The sequence below is a fragment of the Oncorhynchus keta genome, unplaced genomic scaffold (assembly GCF_023373465.1).
Source record: "Oncorhynchus keta strain PuntledgeMale-10-30-2019 unplaced genomic scaffold, Oket_V2 Un_contig_3378_pilon_pilon, whole genome shotgun sequence".
Classification (NCBI taxonomy): domain Eukaryota; kingdom Metazoa; phylum Chordata; class Actinopteri; order Salmoniformes; family Salmonidae; genus Oncorhynchus; species Oncorhynchus keta.
The window spans coordinates 705,001-718,709 of record NW_026287223.1 but is presented as its reverse complement, the minus strand read 5'-3'; the positions used below and the strand labels follow the sequence as shown (position 1 = coordinate 718,709).

At 48.6% G+C, this 13,709-nt stretch overlaps 1 protein-coding gene across 2 annotated transcripts in view; it reads right to left on the bottom strand.

The window, feature by feature from the left end:
- Positions 1-15: 15 nt before the first annotated feature.
- The window catches only part of LOC127923921 (C-type lectin domain family 4 member F-like), a 15,531-nt gene continuing 1,837 nt past the window's right edge, over positions 16-13,709 (bottom strand). Inside the window, exons 1-4 of one of the 2 annotated variants that reach the window (XM_052508180.1) lie at positions 11,448-11,591; positions 1,219-1,346; positions 355-443; positions 16-242 (exon numbers count right to left, since the gene is read on the bottom strand). In XM_052508180.1, the coding sequence (XP_052364140.1) occupies positions 89-242; positions 355-443; positions 1,219-1,346; positions 11,448-11,505 (429 nt within the window). In that variant the 5' untranslated portion in view covers positions 11,506-11,591 and the 3' untranslated portion in view covers positions 16-88. Of the gene's footprint in view, positions 243-354; positions 444-1,218; positions 1,347-11,447; positions 11,592-13,709 lie in introns of those variants that run through there. The other variant, XM_052508179.1, reaches the window with a different exon arrangement.

Genomic DNA, 13,709 nt, shown 5'->3' with positions numbered 1-13,709 from the left:
TTTAAAAAGGAAGAGTTGAAGCTAGCAGTCGTTCCCTCCATTTTAAAAAGTCAAATCCTTTCAGAAGAACCAGTTAACGGTTTACATTTTATTTGACATCCAGGTATTTTTCACAAATACAGTATTTTTTTGTCCCACATTGTCTCCCGGTTACTTCTTTCACTGCAGGTGTCTCGTATACCGTAAGCTTAGCACAGTCCTCTTCCTGAGCACCTTCTTCTGACCCCACACCTCTCTTCACCCTATGAGAACAAAACAACTGACAATTAATTATCAGACACATTCTGGATTTCTTCATGCCCTAAATGTTCAAATCTCCGTCGTACTTTTCCATCGATGGTGAAATGTCTTTACCGTGTAGATATCTCCTTCGTGTTGTTGGGAGAAAAACCAATCCAGGCTACATCCAAATTCTTAGCACGGACCACTTCAAGGAGAAAGTCCTAGTGATGAACAATAACATAAATGGTAGTATCAGACTTGGTTTTCTCTTCTTCATATTTGGCCTCTTAGAATGTGATCTCGCTGACTGATGCTCAGTCACACACACAGGCAAAACACACAGGCAAAACACACACCGTAGACACAGGCAACACACACACCGTACACACAGGCAAAACACACAGGCAAAACACACAGGCAAAACACACAGGCAAAACACACACCGTACACACAGGCAACACACACACCGTACACACAGGCAAAACACACAGGCAAAACACACAGGCAACACACACACCGTACACACAGGCAAAACACACAGGCAAAACACACACCGTACACACAGGCAAAACACACAGGCAAAACACACAGGCAAAACACACAGGCAAAACACACAGGCAAAACACAAAAACACACAGGCAACACAGGCAAAACACACAGGCAAAACACACACCGTACACACAGGCAAAACACACACCGTACACACAGGCAAAACACAGGCAAAACACACACCGTACACACAGGCAAAACACACAGGCAAAACACACACCGTACACACAGGCAAAACCGTACACACAGGCAAAACACACAGGCAAAACACAAAACACAGGCAAAACACACAGGCAAAACACACAGGCAAAACACACACAGGCAACACACACAGGCAAAACACACACACCGTACACACAGGCAACACACACAGGCAAAACACACACCGTACACACAGGCAACACACACCGCACACACAGGCAAAACACACACAGGCAAAACACACACCTCTTCGTCTTTGCTGTTTATGGTCACCAGGTCCAATCCCTTCCGTTGGCAGTAAAGTCTGCTCTCACCCCAGGACGTGGTCTCAGTAGAGATGTAGTACAAACTGGAGTTGATATACTTCCACCCTTCTGTAGACAGATTAGATAGAGAGTAGAGATTAGATACAGAGTAGAGAGTAGGAGATTAGATAGATATTAGGAGATTAGATACAGAGTAGAGAGTAGGAGATTAGAGAGAGATTAGGAGATTAGAGAGAGAGTAGGAGATTAGATAGAGTAGGAGATTAGATAGAGAGTAGGAGATTAGAGAGAGATTAGGAGATTAAATACAGAGTAGAGAGTAGAGATTAAATAGAGTAGAGAGTAGGAGATTAGATAGAGATTAGGAGATTAGAAGATTAGATAGAGATGAGGAGATTAGATAGAGAGTAGAAGATTAGATACAGAGTAGAGAGTAGGAGATTAGATAGAGAGTAGGAGATTAGATAGAGATGTAGTACAAACTGGAGTTGATATACTTCCATCCTTCTGAAGACAGATTAGGAGATTAGATAGAGAGTAGGAGATTAGATAGAGAGTAGAGATTAGATGGAGAGTAGAGAGTAGGAGATTAGATAGAGAGTAGAGTAGGAGATTAGATAGAGATTAGATACAGAGTAGAGAGTAGGAGATCAGATAGAGATTATATACAGAGTAGAGAGTAGGAGATTAGATAGAGAGTAGGAGATTATATACAGAGTAGAGAGTAGAATACTTGTCACAAATATAGCAAAAGAAACATGACAACTTTTTTTTTCAAATAAACAAGTGATCATGAAATACAATTACTAGACTGGTAGGGGGTTTAGGTGTGGTAGGGTGTTTAGGTGTGGTAGGGTGTTTAGGTGTGGTAGGGTGTTTAGGTCTGGTAGGGTGTTTAGGTGTGGTAGGGTGTTTAGGTGTGGTAGGAGGTTTAGGTGTGGTAGGAGGTTTAGGTGTGGTAGGAGGTTTAGGTGTGGTAGGGGTTTAGGTGTGGTAGGGTGTTTAGGTGTGGTAGGGTGTTTAGGTGTGGTAGGGGTGTGGTAGGAGAGTTAGGTGTGGTAGGAGGTTTAGGTGTGGTAGGAGGTTTAGGTGTGGTAGGAGGTTTAGGTGTGGTAGGTCATTTAGGTTTAGGTGGTAGGGTGTTTAGGTGTGGTAGGAGTGTTTAGGTGTGGTGTGGTAGGAGGTTTAGGTTTAGTGTGGTAGGAGGTTTAGGTGTGGTAGGAGGTTTAGGTGTTTAGGTGTGGTAGGGTTTAGGTGTGGTAGGGTGTTTAGGTGTGGTAGGAGGTTTAGGTGTGGTAGGTGTGGTAGGAGGTTTAGGTGTGGTAGGAGGTTTAGGTGTGGTGGGGTGTTTAGGTGTGGTAGGGGTTTAGGTGGGTGTTTAGGTGTGGTAGGGGTTTAGGTGTGGTGTTTAGGTTTAGGTGTGGTAGGTGTTTAGGTGTGGTAGGGGGTGTTTAGGTGTGGTAGGGGGTTTAGGTGTGGTAGGGGTTTAGGTGTGGTGGGGTGTTTAGGTGTGGTGGGGTGTTTAGGTGTGGTAGGGGTTTAGGTGTGGTAGGAGGTTTAGGTGTGGTGGGAGGTTTAGGTGTGGTGGGAGGTTTAGGTGTGGTGGGAGGTTTAGGTGTGGTGGGAGGTTTAGGTGTGGTAGGAGGTTTAGGTGTGGTAGGAGGTTTAGGTGTGGTAGGGGTTTAGGTGTGGTGGGAGGTTTAGGTGTGGTAGGGGTTTAGGTGTGGTAGGGTGTTTAGGTGTGGTAGGGGTTTAGGTGTGGTAGGGTGTTTAGGTGTGGTTTAGGGGGTTTTTAGGTGTGGTAGGGGTTTAGGTGTGGTGGGGTGTTTAGGTGTGGTAGGGTGTTTAGGTGTGGTAGGAGTTTAGGTGTGGTAGGGGTTTAGGTGTGGTGTGGGGTTTAGGTGTGGTAGGAGGTTTAGGTGTGGTAGGGTGTTTAGGTGTGGTGGGGTGTTTAGGTGTGGTAGGGGTTTTTAGGTGTGGTAGGGGTGTTTAGGTGTGGTAGGGGTTTTAGGTGTGGTGGGGTGTTTAGGTGTGGTGGGTGTTTAGGTGTGGTAGGAGGGTGTTTAGGTGTGGTTTAGGTGTGTTTAGGTGTGGTGGGGTGGGAGGTTTAGGTGTGGTGGTGTTTAGGTGTGGTAGGGTGGTTTAGGTGTGGTAGGGTTTAGGTTTAGGTGTTTAGGTGGTGGAGGTTTAGGTGTGGTAGGAGGTTTTAGGTGTGGTAGGAGGTTTAGGTGTGGTAGGGGGTTTAGGTGTGGTGGGAGGTTTAGGTGTGGTAGGGGTTTAGGTGTGGTGGGGTGTTTAGGTGTGGTAGGGTAGGAGGTTTAGGTGTGGTAGGAGGTTTAGGTGTGGTGGGAGGTTTAGGTGTGGTAGGGGTTTAGGTTTAGGTGTGGTGGAGGTTTAGGTGTGGTGGGGTGTTTAGGTGTGGTTTAGGTGTGGTAGGAGGTTAGGTGTGGTAGGGGTTTAGGTGTGGTAGGGTGTTTAGGTGGTGGGGGTTTAGGTGTTTAGGTGTGGTAGGGGTTTAGGTGTGGTGTGGGGGGTTTAGGTGTGGTAGGGTGTTTAGGTGTGGTAGGGTGTTTAGGTGTGGTGGGTGTTTAGGTGTGGTAGGGTGTTTAGGTGTGTGGGGTGTTTAGGTGTGGTGGGTGTTTAGGTGTGGTGGGGTTTAGGTGTGGTAGGGGTTTAGGTGTGGTAGGGGTTTAGGTGTGGTAGGGGGTTTAGGTGTGGTGGGGTGTTTAGGTGTGGTTTTTAGGTGTGGTAGGGGTTTAGGTGTGGTGGGGTTTAGGTGTGGTAGGGTGTTTAGGTGTGGTTGTTTAGGTGTGGTAGGGGGTTTAGGTGTGGTAGGGTGTTTAGGTGTGGTAGGGTGTTTAGGTGTGGTGGGGGTTTAGGTGTGGTGGGGTGTTTAGGTGTGGTAGGGTGTTTAGGTGTTAGGTGTGGGTGTGGTAGGGGTTTAGGTGTGGTAGGGGTTTAGGTGTGGTAGGGGTTTAGGTGTGGTAGGGGTTTAGGTGTGGTGGGGTGTTTAGGTGTGGTAGGGGTGTTTAGGTGTGGTAGGTGTGTTTAGGTGTGGTAGGGTGTTTAGGTGTGGTAGGGGTTTAGGTGTGGTAGGGGTTTAGGTGTGGTAGGGGTTTAGGTGTGGTAGGGTGTTTAGGTGTGGTTGTTTAGGTGTGGTGGGGGTTTAGGTGTGGTTTAGGGTGGTTTTAGGTGTGGTGGGGGTTTAGGTGTGGTAGGGTGTTTAGGTGTGGTAGGGTGTTTTTAGGTGTGGTAGGAGGTTTAGGTGTGGTAGGAGGTTTTAGGTGTGGTAGGGTGTTTAGGTGTGGGGGTTTAGGTGTGGTAGGGTGTTTAGGTGTGGTGTGGTGGGGTTTAGGTGTGGTGGGAGGTTTAGGTGTGGTAGGGTGTTTAGGTGTGGTAGGGTGTTTAGGGTGGTGGTAGGGTGTTTAGGTGTGGTAGGGTGTTTAGGTGTGGTAGGGGTTTAGGTGTGGTAGGGGTTTAGGTGTGGTAGGGTGTTTAGGTGTGGTAGGGTGTTTAGGTGTGGTAGGGTGTTTAGGTGTGGTAGGTGGTTTTAGGTGTGGTGGGGTGTTTAGGTGTGGTAGGGTGTTTAGGTGTGGTGGGGTGTTTAGGTGTGGTGGGGGTTTAGGTGTGGTAGGGTGTTTAGGTGTGGTGGGGTGTTTAGGTGTGGTGGGGTGTTTAGGTGTGGTAGGGTGTTTAGGTGTGGTAGGGGTTTAGGTGTGGTAGGGTGTTTAGGTGTGGTGGGGTGTTTAGGTGTGGTGGGGTGGTGTGGTGGGTAGGGTGTGGTGGGGTGTTTAGGTGTGGTGGGGGGTTTAGGTGTGGTAGGGGGTTTAGGTGTGGTGGGGGTTTAGGTGTTTTTAGGTGTGGTGGGGTGTTTAGGTGTGGTAGGGGTTTAGGTGTGGTAGGGGGTTTAGGTGTGGTAGGAGTGTTTTTAGGTGTGGTAGGGTGTTTAGGTGTGGTAGGGTGTTTAGGTGTGGTGGGGTGTTTAGGTGTGGTAGGGTGTTTAGGTGTGGTAGGGGGTTTAGGTGTGGTGGGGTGTTTAGGTGTGGTGGGGTGTTTAGGTGTGGGGTGTTTAGGTGTGGTTTAGGTGTGGTGGGGTGTTTAGGTGTGGTAGGGGTGTTTAGGTGTGGTAGGGGTTTAGGTGTGGTAGGGGTTTAGGTGTGGGTGGTTTAGGTGTTTAGGTGTGGTGGGGTTTAGGTGTGGTAGGGTGTTTAGGTGTGGTAGGGTGTTTAGGTGTGGTAGGAGGTTTAGGTGTGGTAGGAGGTTTTTAGGTGTGGTGGGGTGTTTAGGTGTGGTAGGGGTTTAGGTGTGGTGTTTAGGTGGGTGGGGGTTTTAGGTGTGGTAGGGGTGGTTTAGGTGTGGTAGGGTGTTTAGGTGTGGTAGGTTTAGGTGTTTTTAGGTGTGGTGGGGGTTTAGGTGTGGTGGGGGGTTTAGGTGTGGTAGGGTGTTTAGGTGTGGTAGGGGTTTAGGTGTGGTGGGGGTTTAGGTGTGGTGGGGTTTAGGTGTGGGGGGTTTAGGTGGTGTGGTAGGGGTTTAGGTGTGGTGGGGTGTTTAGGTGTGGTAGGGTGTTTAGGTGTGGTGGGGGGTTTAGGTGTGGTAGGGGTTTAGGTGTGGTGGGGTGTTTAGGTGTGGTAGGGGTTTAGGTGTGGTAGGGGTTTAGGTGTGGTGGGGTTTAGGTGTGGTAGGGTGTTTAGGTGTGGTGGGGTGTTTAGGTGTGGTAGGGGTTTAGGTGTGGTAGGGGGTTTAGGTGTGGTAGGGGGTTTAGGTGTGGTGGGGGGTTTAGGTGTGGTGGGGGTTTAGGTGTGGTGGGGGTTTAGGTGTGGTGGGTTTAGGTGTGGTGGGGGGTTTAGGTGTGGTGGGGTGTTTAGGTGTGGTGGGGGGTTTAGGTGTGGTGGGGTGTTTAGGTGTGGTGGGGTTTTAGGTGTGGTAGGGGTTTAGGTGGTGGGTAGGGGTTTAGGTGTGGTAGGGGTTTAGGTGTGGTGGGGTGTTTAGGTGTGGTAGGGGTTTAGGTGTGGTAGGGGTTTAGGTGTGGTAGGGGTGTTTAGGTGTGGTAGGGGTTTAGGTGGTAGGGGTTTAGGTGTGGTAGGGTGTTTGTGGTAGGGTGGTGGGTGGGGGTTTAGGTGTGGTAGGGGTTTAGGTGTGGTAGGGGTTTAGGTGTGGTGGGGGTTTAGGTGTGGTGGGGTGTTTAGGTGTGGTAGGGGTTTAGGTGTGGTAGGGGTTTAGGTGTGGTGGGGGTTTAGGTGTGGTGGGGTGTTTAGGTGTGGTGGGGTGTTTAGGTGGTGGTGGGGGTTTAGGTGTGGTGGGTGTTTAGGTGTGGTAGGGTGTTTAGGTGTGGTAGGGTGTTTAGGTGTGGTAGGGGTTTAGGTGTGGTAGGGGTTTAGGTGTGGTAGGTGGTGTGGTGGGGTGTTTAGGTGTGGTAGGGGTTTAGGTGTGGTAGGGTGGTTTAGGTGTGGTTTTAGGTGTGGTAGGGTGTTTTTAGGTGTGGTAGGGTGTTTAGGGTGTTTAGGTGTGGTGGGGTGTTTAGGTGGTGGGTGGGGGTTTAGGTGTGGTAGGGGGTTTAGGTGTGGTAGGGGTTTAGGTGTGGTAGGGGTTTAGGTGTGGTAGGGGTTTAGGTGTGGTAGGGTGTTTAGGTGTGGTAGGGGTTTAGGTGTGGTAGGGGGTGTTTAGGTGTGGTAGGGTGTTTAGGTGTGGTAGGGGTTTAGGTGTGGTAGGGGTGTTTAGGTGTGGTAGGGTTTAGGTGTTTTTAGGTGTGGTAGGTGTGGTAGGTTTAGGTGTGGTAGGGTGTTTAGGTGTGGTAGGGTGTTTAGGTGTGGTAGGGTGTTTAGGTGTGGTAGGAGGTTTAGGTGTGGTAGGGGTTTAGGTGTGGTAGGGTGTTTAGGTGTGGTAGGGGTTTAGGTGTGGTAGGGTGTTTAGGTGTGGTAGGGGGTTTAGGTGTGGTGGGGTGTTTAGGTGTGGTGGGGTGTTTAGGTGTGGTGGGGTGTTTAGGTGTGGTGGGGTGTTTAGGTGTGTGGGGTTTAGGTGTGGTGGGAGGTTTAGGTGTGGTAGGGTGTTTAGGTGTGGTAGGGGTTTAGGTGTGGTAGGAGGTGTTTAGGTGTGGTAGGGGGTTTAGGTGTGGTAGGGTGTTTAGGTGTGGTAGGGTGTTTAGGTGTGGTAGGGTGTTTAGGTGTGGTGGGGGTTTAGGTGTGGTAGGGGTTTAGGTGTGGGTGGGGTAGGAGTGTTTAGGTGTGGTAGGGGTTTAGGTGTGGTGGAGGTTTAGGTGTGGTGGGAGGTTTAGGTGTGGTGGGGTGTTTAGGTGTGGTAGGGTGTTTAGGTGTGGTAGGGGTTTAGGTGTGGTGGGGTAGGGGTTTTAGGTGTGGTAGGGTGTTTAGGTGTGGTAGGGGTGTTTAGGTGTGGTGTTTAGGTGTGGTAGGGTGTTTAGGTGTGGTAGGAGGTTTAGGTGTGGTAGGGGTTTAGGTGTGGTAGGGGTTTAGGTGTGGTAGGGTGTTTAGGTGTGGTGGGGTGTTTAGGTGTGGTGGGGTGTTTAGGTGTGGTAGGGTGGGTAGGGTGTTTAGGTGTGGTAGGGGGTTTAGGTGTGGTAGGGTGTTTAGGTGTGGTAGGAGGTTTAGGTGTGGTAGGAGGTTTAGGTGTGGTGGGGTGTTTAGGTGTGGTAGGGGTGTTTAGGTGTGGTAGGGTGTTTAGGTGTGGTAGGAGGTTTAGGTGTGGTAGGGTGTTTTAGGTGTGGTGGTGGAGGTGTGGTAGGGTGTTTAGGTGTGGTAGGGGTTTAGGTGTGGTAGGGGTTTAGGTGTGGTAGGGTGTTTAGGTGGTTTAGGTGTGGTAGGGGTTTAGGTGTGGTAGGGGTTTAGGTGTGGTAGGGGGTTTAGGTGTGGTAGGGGTTTAGGTGTGGTGGGGGTTTAGGTGTGGTGGGGTTTAGGTTGGGTGTGGTGGGGTTTTAGGTGTGGTAGGGGTTTAGGTGTGGTGGGGTGTTTAGGTGTGGTAGGGTGTTTAGGTGTGGTAGGGGTTTAGGTGTGGTAGGGGGTTTAGGTGTGGTAGGGGTTTAGGTGTGGTAGGGGGTTTAGGTGTGGTAGGAGGTTTAGGTGTGGTAGGGGTTTAGGTGTGGTAGGGTGTTTAGGTGTGGTAGGGTGTTTAGGTGTGGTAGGGGTTTAGGTGTGGTAGGGTGTTTAGGTGTGGTAGGAGGTTTAGGTGTGGTAGGGTGTTTAGGTGTGGTGGGGTGTTTAGGTGTGGTAGGGTGTTTAGGTGTGGTAGGGGGTTTAGGTGTGGTAGGGTGTTTAGGTGTGGTAGGGTGTTTAGGTGTGGTAGGGTGTTTAGGTGTGGTAGGGTGTTTAGGTGTGGTAGGGTGTTTAGGTGTGGTAGGGTGTTTAGGTGTGGTAGGAGGTTTAGGTGTGGTAGGAGAGGTTTAGGTGTGGTAGGGTGTTTAGGTGTGGTAGGGTGTTTAGGTGTGGTAGGGTGTTTAGGTGTGGTAGGGTGTTTAGGTGTGGTAGGAGGGGTGTTTAGGTGTGGTAGGTGGGTAGTGTTTAGGTGTGGTAGGGTGTTTAGGTGTGGTAGGGTGTTTAGGTGTGGTAGGAGGTTTAGGTGTGGTAGGAGGTTTAGGTGTGGTAGGAGGTTTAGGTGTGGTAGGGTGTTTAGGTGTGGTAGGAGGGGTTTAGGTGTGGTAGGGTGTTTAGGTGTGGTAGGAGGTTTAGGTGTGGTAGGAGGTTTAGGTGTGGTAGGAGGTTTAGGTGTGGTAGGGGGTTTAGGTGTGGTAGGGTGTTTAGGTGTGGTAGGAGGTTTAGGTGTGGTAGGGGTTTAGGTGTGGTAGGGGTTTAGGTGTGGTGGTGTTTAGGTGTGGTAGGGGGTTTAGGTGTGGTGGAGGTTTAGGTGTGGTAGGGGTTTAGGTGTGTAGGGGTTTTAGGTGGTGTGGGAGGTTTAGGGTGTTTAGGTGTGGTAGGGGTTTAGGTGTGGTAGGAGGTTTAGGTGTGGTAGGAGGTTTAGGTGTGGTAGGAGGGTTTAGGTGTGGTAGGAGGTTTAGGTGTGGTAGGGGTTTAGGTGTGGTAGGGTGTTTAGGTGTGGTGGGGTGTTTAGGTGTGGTAGGGGTTTAGGTGTGGTAGGGGGTTTAGGTGTGGTAGGGTGTTTAGGTGTGGTAGGGTGTTTAGGTGTGGTAGGGGGTTTAGGTGTGGTAGGGTGTTTAGGTGTGGTAGGGGTTTAGGTGTGGTAGGGGTTTAGGTGTGGTGGGGTGTTTAGGTGTGGTAGGGGGTTTAGGTGTGGTAGGGTGTTTAGGTGTGGTAGGGTGTTTAGGTGTGGTGGGGTGTTTAGGTGTGGTAGGGGTTTAGGTGTGGTAGGGTGTTTAGGTGTGGTAGGGGTTTAGGTGTGGTAGGGGTTTAGGTGTGGTAGGGGTTTAGGTGTGGTAGGGGTTTAGGTGTGGTAGGGGTTTAGGTGTGGTGGGGTTTAGGTGTGGTTTAGGTGTTTAGGTGTGGTAGGGGTTTAGGTGTGGTAGGGGTTTAGGTGTGGTAGGGGTTTAGGTGTGGTAGGGTGTTTAGGTGTGGTAGGGGTTTAGGTGTGGTAGGGGTTTAGGTGTGGTAGGGGTTTAGGTGTGGTAGGGGTTTAGGTGTGGTAGGGTGTTTAGGTGTGGTAGGGGGTTTAGGTGTGGTAGGGGTTTAGGTGTGGTAGGGTGTTTGTGGGTGTGGTAGGGTGTTTAGGTGTGGTAGGGGTTTAGGTGTGGTGGAGTGTTTAGGTGGTGGGGTTTAGGTGTGGTAGGGGTGTTTAGGTGTTAGGTGGTAGGGGGTTTAGGTGTGGTAGGGGGTTTAGGTGTGGTGGGGTTTAGGTGTGGTAGGGGTTTAGGTGTGGTGGGGTGTTTAGGTGTGGTGGGGGGTTTAGGTGTGGTAGGGGTTTAGGTGTGGTAGGTTTAGGTGTGGTAGGGTGTTTAGGTGTGGTAGGGTGTTTAGGTGTGGTGGGAGGTTTAGGTGTGGTGGGGTGTTTAGGTGTGGTAGGGGTTTAGGTGTGGTGGGGTGTTTAGGTGTGGTAGGATGTTTAGGTGTGGTAGGAGGTTTAGGTGTGGTGGGGTGTTTAGGTGTGGTAGGAGGTTTAGGTGTGGTGGAGTTTAGGTGTGGTAGGGTGTTTAGGTGTGGTGGGGGTTTAGGTGTGGTGGGGAGTTTAGGGTTTAGGTGTGGTAGGGGTTTAGGTGTGGTAGGGGTTTTAGGTGTGGTAGGGGGTTTAGGTGTGGTAGGGTGTTTAGGTGTGGTAGGGGGTTTAGGTGTGGTAGGAGGTTTAGGTGTGGTAGGGGTTTTTAGGTGTGGTGGTAGGGGTTTAGGTGTGGTGGGGTGTTTAGGTGTGGTAGGGTGTTTAGGTGTGGTAGGGGTTTAGGTGTGGTAGGTGTGGTTTTAGGTGTGGTGGGGTGTTTAGGTGTGGTAGGAGGTTTAGGTGTGGTAGGGGGTTTAGGTGTGGTAGGGGTTTAGGTGTGGTAGGGTGTTTAGGTGTGGTAGGGGTTTAGGTGTGGTAGGGAGGTTTAGGTGTGGTAGGAGGTTTAGGTGTAGGGTGTTTAGGTGTGGTGGGGGTTTAGGTGTGGTAGGAGGGTTTAGGTGTGGTAGGAGAGGTTTAGGTGTGGTAGGGTGTTTAGGTGTGGTAGGAGGTTTAGGTGTGGTAGGAGGTTTAGGTGTGGTAGGAGGTTTAGGTGTGGTAGGGTGTTTAGGTGTGGTAGGGTGTTTAGGTGTGGTAGGGTGTTTAGGTGTGGTAGGGGTTTAGGTGTGGTAGGAGGTTTAGGTGTGGTAGGGTGTTTAGGTGTGGTAGGGGGTTTAGGTGTGGTGGGGTGTTGTGGTGGGGTGTTTAGGTGTGGTAGGAGAGGTTTAGGTGTGGTAGGAGGTTTAGGTGTGGTAGGGGTTTAGGTGTGGTAGGGTGTTTAGGTGTGGTAGGGAGGTGTTTAGGTGTGGTAGGGTGTTTAGGTGTGGTAGGAGGTTTAGGTGTGGTAGGAGAGGTTTAGGTGTGGTAGGAGGTTTAGGTGTGGTAGGAGGGTTTAGGTGTGGTAGGAGTGTTTAGGTGTGGTAGGAGAGGTTTAGGTGTGGTAGGAGAGGTTTAGGTGTGGTAGGAGAGGTTTAGGTGTGGTAGGAGGTTTAGGTGTGGTAGGAGAGGTTTAGGTGTGTTTAGGTGTGGTAGGAGAGGTTTAGGTGTGTTTAGGTGTGGTAGGATGTTTAGTTGTGGTACTGCGAAAAAGAGATATACAAATACTAAAAGAGCTGAACTTACCCTGCTTTAAAATCATATTTAGAAGAACGCTGTAGTCCTCTGATTTCAGAGACTTCATCTCTTCTCTCTCTGCCGCAGAGGATTCAATATTTGACTTGTGTGTCTGTGCAATTTGATTGTTTTTCTGGGCTAACAGACTTATGACAGCCACAGTACACCCCACTACCACCACACACAGCAGTAGTATGTAGTGTCTTCTTAAGCATTCAGAACCTGAGGTGGACACACAAACACACAATTGATTGTTTCAATGCATGTAGTAATGTTGAAAGTTGAAGTGAAGATTAAATTCAACTGTTGGAAAACAGTTTTTTTGTTTGTTTCTAAGCCCTGGGGACCAAACACAATCAGGAATACAAAAACCAAACATGATGTGATTGGTTAAGTGAGTTGGGGAAATCTGACCAATTGATTTGAACATATACTGACCAATAACTTGTTATATAATCATACATATTACTTTGTACTAAACAATGCAATATGTATACATGGTTTCAACGAGGGAATTCGATTAAGCTGCCCCGGGTTAAACCGGGCTATGGCCCGTAAACGTGACGGGCGGAAGTTGCGCCCTGCTCAAATCGAACGGTAATCTTCGACGCTCAGTCATATTGTCAACAATGAAGCCTGGTGCAGCGTTCAGAAACATACTTAATCTATATTCCTTAATATGTGTTGAAAAAAATGCGCGTGCTCGCTTGTTACCCCGGTGGTTGTTACCGTTGCTAAATCCTCCATGCAACTAGCGTCCCGTATGGGACATTTCCTTTCGTTGGACAGCCGGAGGCAAAGACATTCATATTTATGAGTTTAGGTCAGATGTGTAACGTCACACTGATGCGCTGCCGAGCCGTCTGTTTCGCTTGCTCGCCGGCATGAGCTGTAAAGCACCGAACAACTTGGGAATTCCAGCTTCAGGTTAATTAACTGGCAAATAAATCAAAAGCCTCACCAACTAGCTACCAATCTATTTCAGTTTCACGATCCAAGCATTCATAAAACGAGTCCACTAGTTGTTTATTTTTACAGTTACACCTGTAACTGTTGCTTGATATGAGCAAGTCAACCCAAACATATCAACAATGTATAGGGTTATACCACAGTAGCCAGGAAGTCGTTTTGGGGTGAAGGGGGACTGAGATGTAATTGTTAAAATTGTTTTGCCCTTCACTACAGAGGGCTATATCGGTCCACTAATACAGGACTAGTAAAGGCCCAGTGCACTACTTTTTGGGGGGGGAATATTTTTTTTAATCGTTTTTAAAAAATGTATTTTTTTATTATGATTTTTCAGGTGGCGTTTCAGCACCCCTACTTCCCGCGGTTATGGGATATTCCAAGTTTCAACGTGACCTTTAATTAGTGTTCGTTTAAACAGCGCTACACCGCAAATATGTGCCCCGGTGTTCTATTGATTTCAGCGTGATATCGATGGAAGTGATGAACAAAAACAGTGTCGCATTGCCCTTACCACGTTGGCCACCCACTCGAATCAAAATGCAACACTTCAACATGGATCTAGCTGTCTTCTCCAAATTGTCCTCTAACACATTACTCCCAGGATCCGTTTGGTTTATGGAGCTGTCTTATTTTTAATAGTGTATATTTCCCCCCTCATCAATTAGTGATTTTATTACCGGTTGACAAAACAACGGGGTTTTTCAACAACGGGGGTTTTCAACAACGGGGGTTTCCTTACCATGTTGTGTGTGATTGAAAAGTGAGAACCTTTCGTTATTGAAGGACAGGTGTAACTAACATACTTTTCAGTTGATGTTAAAGTTTGTATGACTTAAGTACAGGTTCCTGCCAGTCCAGCATGTAAGATACAGTTTGATGTTAAAGTTGATATGACTTAAGTACAGTTTCCTGCCAGTCCAGCATGTAAGATACAGTTTGATGTTAAAGTTGATATGACTTAAGTACAGGTTCCTGCCAGTCCAGCATGTAAGATACAGTTTGATGTTAAAGTTGATATGACTTAAGTACAGGTTCCTGCCAGTCCAGCATGTAAGATACAGTTTGATGTTAAAGTTGATATGACTTAAGTACAGGTTCCTGCCAGTCCAGCATGTAAGATACAGTTTGATGTTAAAGTTGATATGACTTAAGTACAGGTTCCTGCCAGTCCAGCATGTAAGATACAGTTTGTCCTGTTTTAATTGATCCTTTACAGTTGATGTTAAAAGTTTATATGTGACTGATGGATTTGAATATACCAGAAATAACCAAAACGGGTTTGAATATACCAGAAATAACCAA